Genomic DNA, 15,485 nt, shown 5'->3' on the forward strand with positions numbered 1-15,485 from the left:
GAAGCAAACTGAATGAAGCAAAAACTATTTTGATGAAGCCATGTAGTTATCACATGTAAAACCTTGTATGTAATAAATGTACACTGTACAAATCCTATCTTCTTTGTCTGCATCTCAGTGATTCACACTAATTGAGGTAGAGTACAACAAAATAAAAATAGGACTGTGAAAGTAAATATGGAAAATACGATATAAAGACCACAGCTTTCTCTAAGTTTTTTGTGGGTTTTTCAGGCTATATGACCATGTTTTGGAAGAGTTTATTCCTGATGTTTCACCAGTATCTGTGGCTGGCATTTTCAGAGAATGCTGGCATGGAAGTGAGTGGGGTATATATACTGTGTGACCCTTGATTGAGAGGAAGTCATTTACATGTTAATCTCTGTGTTGGTTTGTTGTTGAATAGCAAGGCCTCATGGTGTCTATTTAATTAGTGACTGCACCTATGGGTAAAAAATGAAATGCATAGATATAGGATGGAGCCGTGGTGGCGTAGTAGCTAAATGCTTGAACTGCAGCCACTCACTCACAAACCACAAGGTTGTGAGTTCAATACCAGCCAGGGGCTCTGGCTCAACTCAACCTGGCATCCTTCCGTAGGTTGCTACAATGAGTACCCAGCTTGTTGGGGGCAATTAAGCTTACACTTTGTAAACCGTTTAGTACATTGGTAAGCGGTATAGAAATGTACTAGCTGTTGTTAGGATGGGGGACACCTAGCTTAACAACAGTACACGTGAAAGGGATCTAAGGAGTCCTAGTAGACCACAAGTTGAACATGAGTCAACAGTGTGATGCAGCAGCTGAAAAGGCCAATGTGATTCTAGGCTGCACCAACAGCGGTATATCATCTAGATCAAGGGAAGTAATAGTGCCACTCTATTCTAGTTTGGTCAAGCCTCACCTGGAATACTGTGTCCAGTTCTGGGCCCTACAATTCAAAAATGATGTTGAGAAGCTAGAGCATGTCCAGAAGAGGGTGACCAAAATGGTGAAGGGCGTGGAAACTATGCCTTGTGAGGAGAGACTTAGGGACCTGGGTGTGTTTACCTTGGAGAAGGTTTAGTGGTGACATGGCAGTCCTATTTAAGTATTTGAAAGGGTGTCATATTGAGGATGGAGCAAGCTTGTTTTCTGTTGCTTCAACGAATAGGAGATGGAACAATGGATGCACGCTACAGGAAAAGAGATCCCACCTAAACATTTGGAGGAACTTCATGAAAGTATGAGTAGAACATATTCCCTCAGAGAGAGGTGGAGTTTCCTTCTTTGGAGGTTTTTAAACAGAGGCTGGGTGGCCATCTGTTGGGAGTGCTTTGATTGTGAGTTCCTGCATGGCAGGGGGTTGGGCTGGATGGCCCTTGTGGTCTCTTCCAGCTCTATGATTCAATGATTCTATAAGTAGTTTCAATTTTAAAAACAATTAAAATAATCACAATTAAAACAATAAAAAATTACTTTGAAACATACAAAAGTTAACAAATAAAAATAAAACATATAATGTGAAATCCAAAAAGATGAAGAATTTCAGATATGGTCAATGAAAAACTCAGTGATGTTAGGAAAATATGAACAGAAACTCTCCAAAATTAAGAATAATCTACCTTGAAAGTCATTCAGCTCTTCCATGTAGATTACCAGGCAAGTCCCACAGAACCCCAATGTGTGCATCCTAACAGATCATGTTATCTCTTCATAGCTCAAACCACTGTCCATTTATTTGTCTTTATCCTAGACATGCATGCACATTTGGAAAAGAAAGTACTGGAGGCTTGGGAAGGGTGTGCTCAGCATGCAAGCAAGGAATGTACCCAATTGTAATTTATGTGACAAATAGAAATCAAAACTTTGCCTCACTTTCATACATAACTTTTTGTATAACACTTTCCCAAGGCTATTTCCAGAATCCATAGAATTTCTACTGCCTAAAGGGAAAGTAGACAAAATATTGTTGCAATGAAAAAAGTAGTACAAATTAGTAAGTGTTATATGCTTACATTCATCTGTATTGAGTCCGCACACTCAGTTGCATTAGAGACACAAGTGTATTTTCTAGTACACCAGTGACACTTCCATTTAGCTGAGAAACAGCTAATACACCTGAAATGAATAAAAGGCATGCATATGTATTTGTTAATAACAACATAATGCAGATTCTTCTCTAAAGCTATATATCCCTCCCAAGTCTTCACATTCTTCATTAAATAATTCATTTAATGAAGAATGTGAAGACTTTTTTATGTAAATGTTTAAAGGTTGTTCATCTGTCATTCTATTGAAGCCATGGACTATATGTAGAGATATTTAAAAAATGTTCATATTTTTTTCCATCTAAGACAAAAAAATAGTGTGTCTTCCATATTGTTCTGTGCATTTTGTAACTTTGCAGGACATTTTCATTTGCACAAAACACTGTATTTTGTGCAGAATGCATTCTTTAGGGACAATACTACATTCTATGCAAAACACAATGCTTATGCACAAATGAAATCTCTCAGTGATTTACCTCTTTTTCTGCATTACTGCTGCAGCAAATACTGCTTTCAGAGGTTTATACAGGTAACTGCAATTACAGGGCAGTGAATAATCCTGGCTTTCGCTGGATACCCAATACCATCACTACCTATCTCTTGGCCATTTTAGAAGAAGAAGAAATCTTAAGGTAAAACCCATTTATTTGTCTTTTGGGCTGTCCACAGTATCCACAGAATTCTCCTCCAGCACTGCATTTCGAAAGAGGTGATTCTCTTCCTATCAGTTTTAATCACTATCCAGCTTTCACAACCATACATAGATATTGGAAAAACGATTTCTACTTGACATTAAAAAATGCTGCCAATCATCATGGGAATATTACCACAAACATCTAAACTTTAATTTTTTAAAAATTGAGTTTGTTAGCTGCAAGTATACACTAACAACCACAGTTAGGGTCTTAAATGGCATTTTCTAAATACAAATAACTAGATGACATATGAATACAGGCAGCATTGTTCACCCAGTAAACATTTGTCAGCTTGTATGCTCTGAAAACATGTTACTCTCATGCTTTCAGTGCTGATCCAAACAAGCATGTTATTCTGGAAGAATACTGGATTTTTTCTTCTTCTAGAGCACTTACTTGGCAAGCATCCATATTGTCCCCCCCCCCCCCCCCACAAGATTATATATGTTCTCACCTTTACTGTTGTTCCCACCCACAATTGCCTCCCTACAGTTCTCACATGTACTGCAAAAGTGACAGTTACACTAAAGGAATCAATGTTGAGTCTAGCAAACCATTCTATGGAATTTTTAGCAATACTGGCAGTGACAAATGAAGAATAATTATATTTAAAATTTTAATAACCAGTCATTTCCACAAATCTGTAGAAGCCACATAACATTCAGGATTATTGGATCCACTCAATATATCTTCTGCTGTATAGTACAGCAGATTGAGCAACAATTAAGTATATAGCGTTTCTCCCTTGACAGTTAAGTGGAGTTCTTAGGGTTAAATTCAAAGCTTTCAGATAAAAAAAATATTATTCATATTTAAAACATAAAAGGAAAAAAATGCCAAAAAACCATCAAAGTGGCCATATTGTCTGAAAGGCTCGAAGACCCTTTCTCTGCAAACCTTGGCAAGCTATACCATCTTCCCTGCCAAATCCTGCCCAGGACTCAAAATATCTGGTTGATAACAAAGTATTTCTTACTTAATTAACCCTGTAGAATAATCACTCCTGGGTGATGAATGCACACTTTTTAAAAAAGATTACTCAATTTACAATCCCTTCCCTACTTTAAAAAAGGAAGGAAGGAAGGAAAGGGTCTGATGCAAGGTACAGCCAAGCAACCTACTGTTTGTTAGTGACCTGCCACCCCTTCTCCATTGTAATTTACAATCTATAGGATCACTCACGCTGTCTTTGGATAAATGTTTCCCGTTCTCTTGCAATCATAGATAGTGAAATTGGCCTGCACAATATTTTTGCCGTTGACTCTTACAGCAGTTTGAACAATCACATGGTCTGAGGGGGAAAAAGCCAAAAGATATCAGGTCACAAGAGAGTTATTTTCATATTTTTCTTTGATTTCATGACAAGATAAATGCATACAAATCCCCCCCCCTACTCTTTTTCTTAGAGGACGAGGTTGCTTCTCAAAACTCAAGAGTTCTTATTTAAACCAACTACTTTAAACTATGTTTCTCCAAGCCAGTCAGTTACATTTAAGAATTACCGTATTTTCTGGTGTATAAGACGACTGGGCGTATAAGACGACCCCCAACTTTTCCAGTTAAAATACAGAGTATAAGAATATACAGTCTTATACTCACTGTATAAGACTACCCCACTTCCAATGCACACCAAATAAAAATTAAAAAAAACATCAGATTTGATTTCGATATGGTAATTTTAATTCAAATGGCGTGCAGGTACTTAGCAGGAAACCTTGTTGTATACAAAGCCTGCTTGGATTGGTCAGCTCTCCCTGCCTGCCCAGCCTTTCCTGTCTCCAAGACTATCAGAGTGGTAGCTGCTTTCATACGATAGTCATATATGGTGGGGATGTGGCCGCAACTGTTTTTGAGCTCCCCCTACCATATGCAGCGACTGCAGATTCTCCAGTCCGGTTTCAGCACCTGCCCTATAAGATGACACCTGGCGTATAAGACGACCCCCGACTTTTGAGAAGATTTTCCTGGGTTAAAAAGTAGTCTTATACGCCAGAAAATACAGTAACTAGAAAAGACAGTGTGTGTCATAAGTTTAATTCTGTGAACTCTACAAATCTGAAATTTGGCATGGATACTTAGGAGGTGACTGCCTCTCCAGGTTAGTTGGTTTTTAATGGATCAATTTTATTCCACTATGCCATAGACCACAGCCAAAGGCATAGTTAGTTAATAATAATAATAATAATAATAATAATAATAAAACTTATTTATATTTTCCGCCTCTCCCTGCAGATCATTAATGTTAGATGAGTCAAACAGGATCACAAACTTTGTGGAATTCCCCTTTACTAGGAAAGCTAAACTTGTCTAACATCTGTATTTCCTGTTGATCTTCAAATGACACAGATCCAGAGCTAGCTGTGTTGGCCATGTAGCAAAGTTTAATAACATCCAGTATCCACAAAGGAGTGATACCTTTATTGGAACAATCAAAATGCACAAAATGCAATATCAGAGGATGTTATTGTACTTAAAAAGACAATGGAGGTTTGTAATGGGGAAGGGTGTTTAAAAAGTGGTAGTTGAGTACATATGTTTACAAAGAATCTAAACAGGTTTTTGTGGGTACCTGTACTTTGGGAACTTAGAGAGAGAGAGAGAGAGAGAAGTATGTGAGTGATTCTGACAGACTTGAATGCTGGTACCTAGTAAGGCTGCAGAGTAGATGAAAGACTCAGTAAGCATCAATATGAAGGCTGAGAAGGAGAAGGGGGGGCAGGGAGAAACAGCACTGGGCAAGTAAGGATCTACATGATTTGGGTCCAGGTTACCTACAGGACTGCCTCCTCCCATATAATCTGTTCCATACACTCAGGTCCACTGGAGAACATTTACTCCAGTCAGCCTGGACTAGGCTGGCAAGTGTTACCAAGGCGTGTTACAGACCGCCTAAAAGCGGCAGTCTGCCGGTGCTGCTGGTTGCTCCGTGAGGGAGCGGTAGCAGCCAAACCGTGCAGCTCCCGCATAGAGCAAAAAAGAAGCCCCAAAATGGTGCTTCTTCCCACGTCACGGTTATGACGCCGTGAGGCGCCAATGGCGCACTCGTGACGTCATAAGCGCCATGCGACGTGCGGACGCTATGCATCCGACACGTAATAATGGCGGCACCTGTGTGTATAGGGCGCCGCCATTATTACGCCCCCATCACGTGATGGGGTGAGGCCGGTGTGGACGCTAGGTCCCCGGCCAACCCCTAGCATGTGATGGGGGCGCCTCAAGAGCCCGTCTGTAATGGGCCCCAGAGGACTTTTTCTTCAACTACCCCTAGACTATGGAACAACCAGTTGGAAGTGATTTGACATCTGAATACACTGTCTGAAATTAAACAGCATTACAGACAGTCTCTTCTAGTAGGCTTATCCAGATGATTTTTAAATTGTGAATTTTAAATTATTAATTTTAAACTATGGATTGATTGTTTTAATATGTACTAGTCTTGTTTGTTCCTTTAAATTTCTATTATATATTCTAATTAGTTTGTGTGTTTTTAACTGATTTTATCTGTTTTATATTAACCCATGGGGAGAGGTGGGCAATAATAATAATAATAATAATAATAATAATAATAATATATTATTATTATTATTATTATTATTATTATTATTTTGGCCATCAAGTAATGTAAGGTGATGTCCATATAGACAGTTGTTTCTTTGGCTTTTTGAAGAATGTGTTTGTGATGAACAAACTTTTAGTCTTGTAAAATTCATTCTCCTGCTTAATTTCTTGATCCTAGGCCAAATTTTCCTACAATTTTCTATTATGTTCTGTTACTTCCTTTTGCACTCCAGTCACTTATGATTTTTGCATTCCAATCACTTATTATTAACAAGAATAATCTTGGTGTGTGATCAATTTCCTCCTGGATTCCAGAACATAATTTTTTGATTTATTCTTTTTCTGTCCCTGTAGCATAAATTTGGAATATGGTTATATTGATGGATTGTCCCTGAATCTTACTGATATGATTTATTCAGACATTGCATTATATCCTTTCACTGTTTTTGCTATATCTCTCTACACTATTAATGCCACCCTACATCTTAGATTTTCATTTCCTTTAGCTCACTCATCCTATGTATTTCAATGTTTAAAGGTTCCGTTTCTTGTTCCAATCTGTCTAGCTTCCCCTGATTCCTTCTCACATTCCATGTTCCTATAATATGTGTTGTACAGCTGCAGACGTTCATCTCTGAGCACACCTGAATGTCCTTCAGGCTTGAATCCAGTGACATCATTAGTCACAGTGCTACTCATAGTTGTTGCCTGCTGTAGCCCAGTAGCCCTTTGAATAGTCCTTCCAACCCTGGGAGTTTGATCTTCTGGCACTGTCCATTGTTTCATTTTGGATTCTCTCACCATAAGGCTTCTGTGATTAAAGACATTCAAAAGGAGCTTGCCATGCCTTTCTCTGCACAGTGCTAACAAGTATTAGATATAGTGTCACTACCACTGAGAGATCACTGGTGTCACCTCCATTACTGCTGCAGCCCAGCAGTGGTTTAGCACATTTAATTTGGCTCCTCAGAAAAAGCCTGTCTGACGCGGGAGACCCTACCAGCAGCACTGCTGCCATGAGCATAGATTCTTGCTCATATGAGCATGTACTCCCACCACTGTGAAAAAATAATGCGATAGATGAGATTTTTTAAGTACTTTGTTTGATTGAAACAAAATACTGAATAATCCTGAAAGCGGCAATGTTTTCAAAAATTTTAGCACTAATTTAACATAATATTTGAGCACTGTAGAAGTTCATATTACTAAACAAATAAATACAGACAACCCCAGAAAAGTTGAATTTAGCCCAAAGGGAAATGCTGCATCCCTAAAGTTTTTTTTTTTAATGTGCTAACGTAATTGTTTATTACATACCTTGATTGGATGGAAAAGCTGGATATTTTTCTCTGGGAAGAAAATTGCAATAAACATATTGGTTCAAAGGCTGTGTAAGAACTTTAGCTACAGTTTCGATATTATTTCCATAATCACAAGACATCTTCATTCCGTTCAGACTTGGAATATTTCCATTTATTTGAATTATCATGCCCTAAGTATGGACAAAAAAGATTTATTGCTCTAGTAAAAGATTGATAGTATTTTAAACTGATCAACTGGGTTAGTTAGGTTTTTAAATTTTTCCTTTTACAACATACTAATTAGAAAAAAAGAATATATGTAAACCATTGCTAGTACAATTTTTTTTCAGAGATTCTAGAATTCTGTGCTTAAAGCCCAACTTTTAAGACCAGAAGAAATACATTTTCCAAATGAAATAAGCCATCACAATTGGGACTGAGACATGGGAACAGACATGTTTGGCATACCTAATTATTTTAAAGGACAGGATCAACCTACTAGTTATCAACTTTGAGCATTGTTTTTTATTTTTCAACAGAAAACAGTAGGAAAACAAATAGAAAATTAAATTTTACTAGTGTACTCCAACTGAAAAGCAAATAATTTTTTGCCCTCACTTCTAAAGACAGGTTTAAATTAATCAAATGAAATATGGGGATGATTCTCCATTACATATCACACAACAGGGAAGGTATTTGGATTTGCCTCCTAAACCATGTTCAGATCTAATCTCCTGAAATTTTGAGAAAATGCATTCTGTTCACTAATTACAGCGTCCTAAACCTGACATGGTAATTATTCCAATCCATGTTTACAGTCATTACACAATTGCAATGAACAAAAATGCTCCTAAAATATTTCTGAAGCCCTTCAGCCCCCCCCCCGCAACCCGCCCACCACATGGAGGAGATTATCAGACGGGGATGGGAGCAAAACTGATCGCTCTCCCATCTTTATCGCGATCATGCAAAAGACTATCATAAATAATAATAATAATAATAATAATAATAAGTTTTATTTATATTTCCCGCCTCTCCCTGCAGATCAAGGCGGGATTACAACAAAAATAAAATCAACAATACAGAATACAAAATACCATATTATCTAAAAATACTGTCAATAAAACAAACATCAATACTGCTACCAATCTTTAAAATGACCAAGCCATTGTCTGTTTTCCATGCTATCAAAATCAGAAGTGGGAATGTTCTATGAGATCAGCTATAGAAGATCAGAGGGATAGGCCCACTGGAAGAGAGCCATCTTAAGTCTTATTACCATCTTAAAGGCTGCTAAGATGGTAGTAAGACGGATCTCTTCCAGTAAGTTGTTCCATAGTTTAGGGGCCTGGGAAGTTGTAATTAGTCTAGTTTTCGTATAGTCCAATAAAATGTCGTGCTTATCCAGCCATTATCCTGTCAGAGAAGTGCAATTGTCCTGCCACTAGTATTAATGGGTTCTTCCATTATTAAAAAATGAAGGGAAATGACGAGACAATTTCACCTCACCGATGGGACAATGCTGGGATCAACACAGCATGATCAGAAAGTCTTTTGTGCAATCACAGACAATTGCACTTTACAGACAGGATAATGTCCGGATAAGTATGATGTCATTAGAAAGTGTTTCACCTATTTCACAATAAGGATGGGAAAAGGATGGGACAAGGATCTCCTCAAGAGACATACAGCTGTGACAGGATCCCAACAGCACCCCAAAGGGACCTCTTCAGTAGTCTGTTTCAGCACATCCTGTGACTGAGGGTACATCCACACTGCAGAATTAAAGCAGATCGATACCACTTTAACTGCCATGACTCTATCTTGCAGAATCCTGGGATTTGTAGCTTGGCAAGGTATTCAGCCTGGTCTGTCTGGTGCCTCACCAAACTACAAATCTCAGGATTCTGCAAGATGGAGTCAAGGCAGTTATCTGCTTTAATTCTGCAGTGTGGATACATCAAGAGAGGACTGGATATGTCACTACTCACCCCTCCGCTCTCCAGTGCTTCAGACTACTTGGTTCTTAGACTGACTATTCTGAGTGAATCTGCTGCTTCAGTAAATAAAAATCCCAGAAACACAATGTAACAAAACACCACACTTAAAGAGGCCAGTTTGTCTTGGCTCCAGTTAAGATGGTGAAACATCAATGTCTTATAATTATTGTGCATCAATTGCACTCCTTATGAAATAAACTCCAGATATAGTGTAAATCCTGTTTTAACATACCGTGTTCTCCTTCTCAATGTTTATTTCTGAAGGTATTATGGTCATTGAAGGACACTGCTGCACTCCTTCACTTGCACTTATCCAATAATAGGGCTCATCAGAATTAGCACACTCGTGTTGCAGTGAACACCTAAAATAATTAAAAACATTTATGGAATCAAGTTTTTAAAATCACTTTTTTACTGCAACCACCCTCGCCTTTGTCACTTTACTAATGCTCATTTTAAATAATCAATGTTATCTCCATACTGGAATGTTAGCTTCAACACCAAACTATACACAAGTGAAAATTAGAAATGCTTCGTTCATTGCGCTTTCTCTGTATTTTTCCACAAACTCATTTTCTAAATCTGATGTGGAAAAAATGACTCTTTAATCCATGTAAACTAGAAATTAAGCTTTTGACCTTTGCTCTGAGGAGGCACTGTCAGCTAACTATGCAATTTTCCTCTTTTATTTCAAATGGTCTATTTCTGTTTATCTGATTTCTCTTTAAATAAATATATTGTTCTTGCAAAGCAAATTGATTGTTCTGCTCTGGTTATCTTTACTATGTTCTGGTCTGTTTCATATAAAGACTTTTGTTTAGCCTTATGCTGGTGTACTGTTCTTAAAAGTTTAAAAGACAACTCTTTTACCCTTGAGCCAGAAAATGCTGTTGCATACATTCATTAGTCCACAAATCATTCCCAAGATTGATGGCCATTATCTAGTTTGAAATTTCTATGTGAAAAATGTAAAACCTAGCCTAAACTAGGTTTTGATCTATTTAAAATCAGACTTGATAAGGTGGGGGAGGTGGTTCTTAACTTCTAAATCATGTTCTTAAAATAGTTGTCTGTGAAATCACATGATTCTTTGCCTACAAAAGCCTTTAGAAGTCCATCAACATACCCAATGCTCCCATATCTGTTTCAGAAATAGAGTGACTGCACAGCCAAAAAAATAAAATAAAAATAAAATAAAATAAAATAAGGGAAAGGCTATATACCTGCAATAATTTCAACAATGTAAATTACAAATTACAAATGAGCAGCTTGTCTACTTAATATTCCGTGTACAGTCTCTCTTGCCTGGATAATGGATGTTAGCGTCCTCATAGAAAAAGAAAACGTAGATTAGACCTTCTAAAGCAGTGATACCCAAAGTGGTACAAGATAGGACCATGGTAGAGATGAGGGTTGCATGAAACTTCTTTTCAGGGTCCCTTAAAACCACTATGAAGCCTCTCTTCATGTGGTGGTATCTCCTGCTCTTCATCTGGCTGTGCAAGCTCACTCTCTTAGCTGTATCTTTCACTAGTAGTGGCAGGAAACTCTCACGAGGGATGGATGCAAAGCATAATTTCTATTGTTTGGAGTGGCACATTTTAGGACAAACTCACTGACTGGAGCAAGGAGTTAGAACATGTGGCAGTGGGAAAGCAGCAGCAGCAGCAAAAGGAGCTTTCAATTTTGAAACCATGCTTAAGCATTTGTGTGCTCCAGCCTGCTCATGCTTTCTTTCATCCGTCAGGTTGAGAGGAGAGGTCTCCAATCCAGAGCATGTAGCCTCTGTAAACCCACTGTACACACACTGGCTGCACCCCTCTTCACCCTGACAAAGGATTGAAAGTCCTTCTTTGCTGAGGAGAAATTTCTCCCTTTGCACTTGGTCATCTTGGAAGCAGTGATCGAGCAGCTGGCTGAACAGTGTCCAAGCACTGGCCTTTCTGACAAAGCTGGAATGGGTGAGAGGCTTCTCTGTCACTGCTCATCCTGCTGCATGGTTGCTACCCGATGGTGTAAAGGGAGTAGCTGATGCAGGTAGGAGGCTTCTTGGTAACTAACTACTCAGGCAGCTGCTTGGTTGCTGCTCCCAAGGTGGCTGGGTGCAAAGAGAGCAGCAATCAAGATAAATTGTTTTAAATTTGCAGCAGACTTAATATCATTAAATAGGGGTGTGTGTATGTGTGTGGGGTGCTAGGGTAGTCACACAAGAGGAAAGGTGGATGGTGGCCCAAAAAGTTTGGAGACCATTGTTCTAAAGTATCAGGATGAGCCTGGATAGTGAAGGTACAGTGCTAAATGAAGGTTGGTGGGGTTGACCAAATAGGCAGCTACAGTATCCCACAAGGTAATATGAGGGATGGCAGGTGTTAGCACAGAATGAGATGGGGGGCACCTGGCATGTTGATAGTAAAGGAGAATAGTCAGGTCAATCCTATAAAAGACTCTTTGTGATAACAATAATAATAAATAAAAATTATTTATATCCCACCCCCTCTGCACTCAGGCAATCGGGGTGGCTTACATAATTAAAAAATTATACAAATCATATCCCCCAACTCTCCCTCCCTTAATGATGAAACGTATTTCTCTTTGCCAGGTGATACACAGCACATAAAACACTGTTAGTCCTTTCTATGAACACAGAAGTAACAGTTCTGCATGTCCAGTATGTTCACGTCTGGTTGAGGTTCAAGAAAGAACAACAAAGTTTAATGTTACAGTTTAGGAGGAAGATCAAAGAACTGTGGTGTTAGCCAGCATTTTCCACACAGTATTCTGTATGGTGTACAGATTAATATTAGATTAGTGAGGTATTACAAATGGTTTTCATTTTTTTGTCACAACAGTGATTGGTGGTCTGGGCACATGTTTGCATCCAATTTGAGGTTAAGGCATAGTTTGAATGTTTACATACTCCTCTTTTGAGATCCCCCTGCTCAATCTTGGATGCGATAGCATTAAGGGGATGCCCAGATTTGAAGCCACTCTTGCCTATATTCAGGTGGCATACAGTAGCAGATGGCTGAGTGGATCCCAGTTATTGCCATCCCAGTGGTTTTCCAGGAGGCAGTCTGGAATGTTGGCCCCTATCTTGGCAAGCAGGTTGACCAATACCTGAAAGCATTACCATATGTTGTTCCAATCCTCTAGCACAGTGATGGTGAACCTTTTAGAGACCGAGTGCCTAAACTCAAAGGTGTTCCCGCAATGGGGTACCCAGTGCCGGGAGGGGGACTTCCATCTTCTGGGGATGGAACGTCTGCCTTCTGGGGGTGGGACTTCCCCAGAGACAACTATAGGCCCGGGACAGGGGAAGAACAGGAACAGGCACACACCTGTTCCTATTCTTCCCCTTGCCCTCCTGGGCCTTTAGCTGTCTCTGGAGAGGCAGCAAAAGACATAGGAGACTGGGGGAAGAGTAGGAACAGGTGCGTGCCTGTTTCTACTCTTCCCCCATTTTCCCATCTCTTTGTGTACCCTCAAAAATTGCTTCATGTGCCAGAGAGGACATGCATGCCATAGGTTCAACACCACAGATCTAGCATCTGTAACCAATAAATTACAGCATCCTCTAGGAAATCAAGGTGAGGAAGAAAAAGAAGAGAGCCTTCCTTTCATGCCCCCTTGCAAGCTATGTATATCTGTATAAGGTTGCTGACAGAAACCCAACCAAGTGCAAATGCACACCAAGCAGCTGCCATCTCTCCTATCTTCTGTGTTTCAAGGCTCTGGGAGAGACTCCACCTCTCCTTTCCACCAAGAAGGTTAAAAAAAAAAGAAGACAAAACAGGGTTACAGAATGAGTCTGCACACAAATTCTTCCCAGCAAAAAGGACTTCCCCACTTCAGTAAATTCAAAAGTAAAGAATGCAAAACTCTCAAAAGCTCGGTTTTTCCAACTTCAACAAGGTGCCAATTATAATAAGTGCCTCTGCCCTCATCATGAGGAAGAGATGTTGCTGAAATTGGTTCCCTCCAACCTCACCTTCCTGACAGAGAAACAGGAGTCACTTGAAGACAAAATCTACTCTCCTCACTAAGAATTAAACAATCTTGTCTCTCTCCCACACATACAACAGCACATACAACAGCAAATTTCATTTACATGTAAAGAGTGCCAGAGAGGTAGGTGTGTGTGTGTGTGAGAGAGAGAGAGAGAGAGAGAGAGAGAGAGTTATTCCCTTGAAAGTGTGCCTCTGACTGTCATCCCAAATCCATTAAGCAATGACCCTCCATAGAATTCAATGGGTCTTGTTCCACAGGTTTGGAGCTGATCCAAACTAATGGCTCTTTAATTCCTTTTCATTCCAGGTTCTGCAGACTGAAAGAGCCTTTTCATTTTGCTCTTATATATCACCCCTTGCATTTTTAAAGAACATCCTCTTTGTCCCATCCCATTCTATTCTATTCCTTGTGCTCCCTTTTATTTTCCCATTGAATAATTTGAAAAGGGAGAAAAAGCTACCATGCCAAGTTCAGAAAAGGGGGGGAAATATGAAGGTGGGGGGGGGGAGGGAGGATTATGGCGCAAAGAGGAGTTGCTGCTGTGTTCTTCTTCTTAAATAATAATAATAAATAAAAATTTTATTTGTATACTGCCCTTCCATCGATCAGGGTGGTGAACAACATAATAAAATCATATACAATAATAATAAACAACAGCCAAATAACAATATACACATATTAAAAACAAATTAAAAACACAATCAGCCGACCATCTTGCCGACAGGAGAGGAAGGAAGGCTATCTGGAGCTTTATTCGGGGAATGCAGCTCGAAATAGGAAGGTTTTTAAATCCCTTCTAAACTGAGCCAGGGAGGAAGCTGAGCGGAGCTCTGTGGGCAGCGTGTTCCAAAGGGTTGGGGCAGCGATGGAATATGTCCTCCTCGTCGTGGAGGTAAGTCTAGCCCCTGGAACCCTGAGTAATTGCTGCTCAGAAGTTCTGAGGGTGCGGGGCGGAATGTATGGGGAGAGGCGGTCCTTCAGGTATCCTGGGCCCAAGCCATGGAGGGCTTTATAGGTAATCACCAACACCTTGTACTGTGTCCGGAAGCGAATAGGCAGCCAATGTAGCTCTTTAAGCACAGGTGTAATATGGCTGGCCCTGGAAGTACCAGTGACCAGCCTGGCTGCCATATTCTGTACCAGCTGTAGCTTCCGGATCTGGTACAAGGGTTGCCCCATGTAGAGCGCATTGCAGAAGTCCAATCTAGAGGTTACCAGAGCATGTACCACCGTTTCAAGGTCCCTCTGGGCCAGGTATGCAAGTAATCCCCCATCCCAAAAATGTGGCCTTAAATGTGGATGAGGTGGAATCAGAGTGGGCAAGACTTTGGTACTGAGGCCAGAATGTCTCATACTGGGAGGGGTACAAAAGGAACAAGAGCTCATGGGACAGCAAAACATATCCCCGAATAAGTAAAACCTATACATTGTTCCTTTTACCATACAAAGGAAAAGATGCTGCTGATGGCATGAGACAAGAATGATTACAGCTGAGTTCTGATGTTTGCTTTCAGAATTCAAATAATCAGGAAATGTACAATCAGGAATGTCACTATATGAAAGCTAGTGTAACTTTTGTTCTGTAAAAAAAGATGCAGGACTATATAAACTGAAGAGCAAAAAAGGCTTTGACTGTCATCCTGAGATAACAGTTAAGGACATTCAAAGCAGAGGTTGTATTGGGTGGAAGTTGGGGCTACCATGGGTGGGTCAGAAGAAGCTGTGTTTCTTCAAAGTAAGATCCAAGTGCTTGGATGAAGCTTAGACCATCAGGCTGTTCACATAAGCAAAAAGAAGAGGTTGATCCCTCTTTTGAACCCTACCTGTTTAAATGACACCCACAACCAAAATGTGAAGAAACTGGAATGAAGCCATGCTTCAGGGCTAAACATT

General features: G+C 39.7%; 1 protein-coding gene across 1 annotated transcript in view; it reads right to left on the reverse strand.

Annotated features, from left to right (window-relative positions):
• PLXND1 (plexin D1) overlaps nt 1-15,485 on the reverse strand; it is a 222,509-nt gene that overhangs the window by 134,943 nt on the left and 72,081 nt on the right. Inside the window, exons 5-8 of the mRNA XM_089512571.1 lie at nt 9,817-9,946; nt 7,601-7,775; nt 3,908-4,016; nt 1,998-2,100 (exon numbers count right to left, since the gene is read on the reverse strand). Of these exons, the coding sequence (XP_089368697.1) occupies nt 1,998-2,100; nt 3,908-4,016; nt 7,601-7,775; nt 9,817-9,946 (517 nt within the window). The remainder of the gene's footprint in view (nt 1-1,997; nt 2,101-3,907; nt 4,017-7,600; nt 7,776-9,816; nt 9,947-15,485) is intronic.

The sequence above is a fragment of the Sceloporus occidentalis genome, unplaced genomic scaffold (genome assembly GCF_023333645.1).
Source record: "Sceloporus occidentalis isolate IW3139 unplaced genomic scaffold, rSceOcc1.0.p SCAF_1, whole genome shotgun sequence".
Lineage (NCBI taxonomy): Eukaryota > Metazoa > Chordata > Lepidosauria > Squamata > Phrynosomatidae > Sceloporus > Sceloporus occidentalis.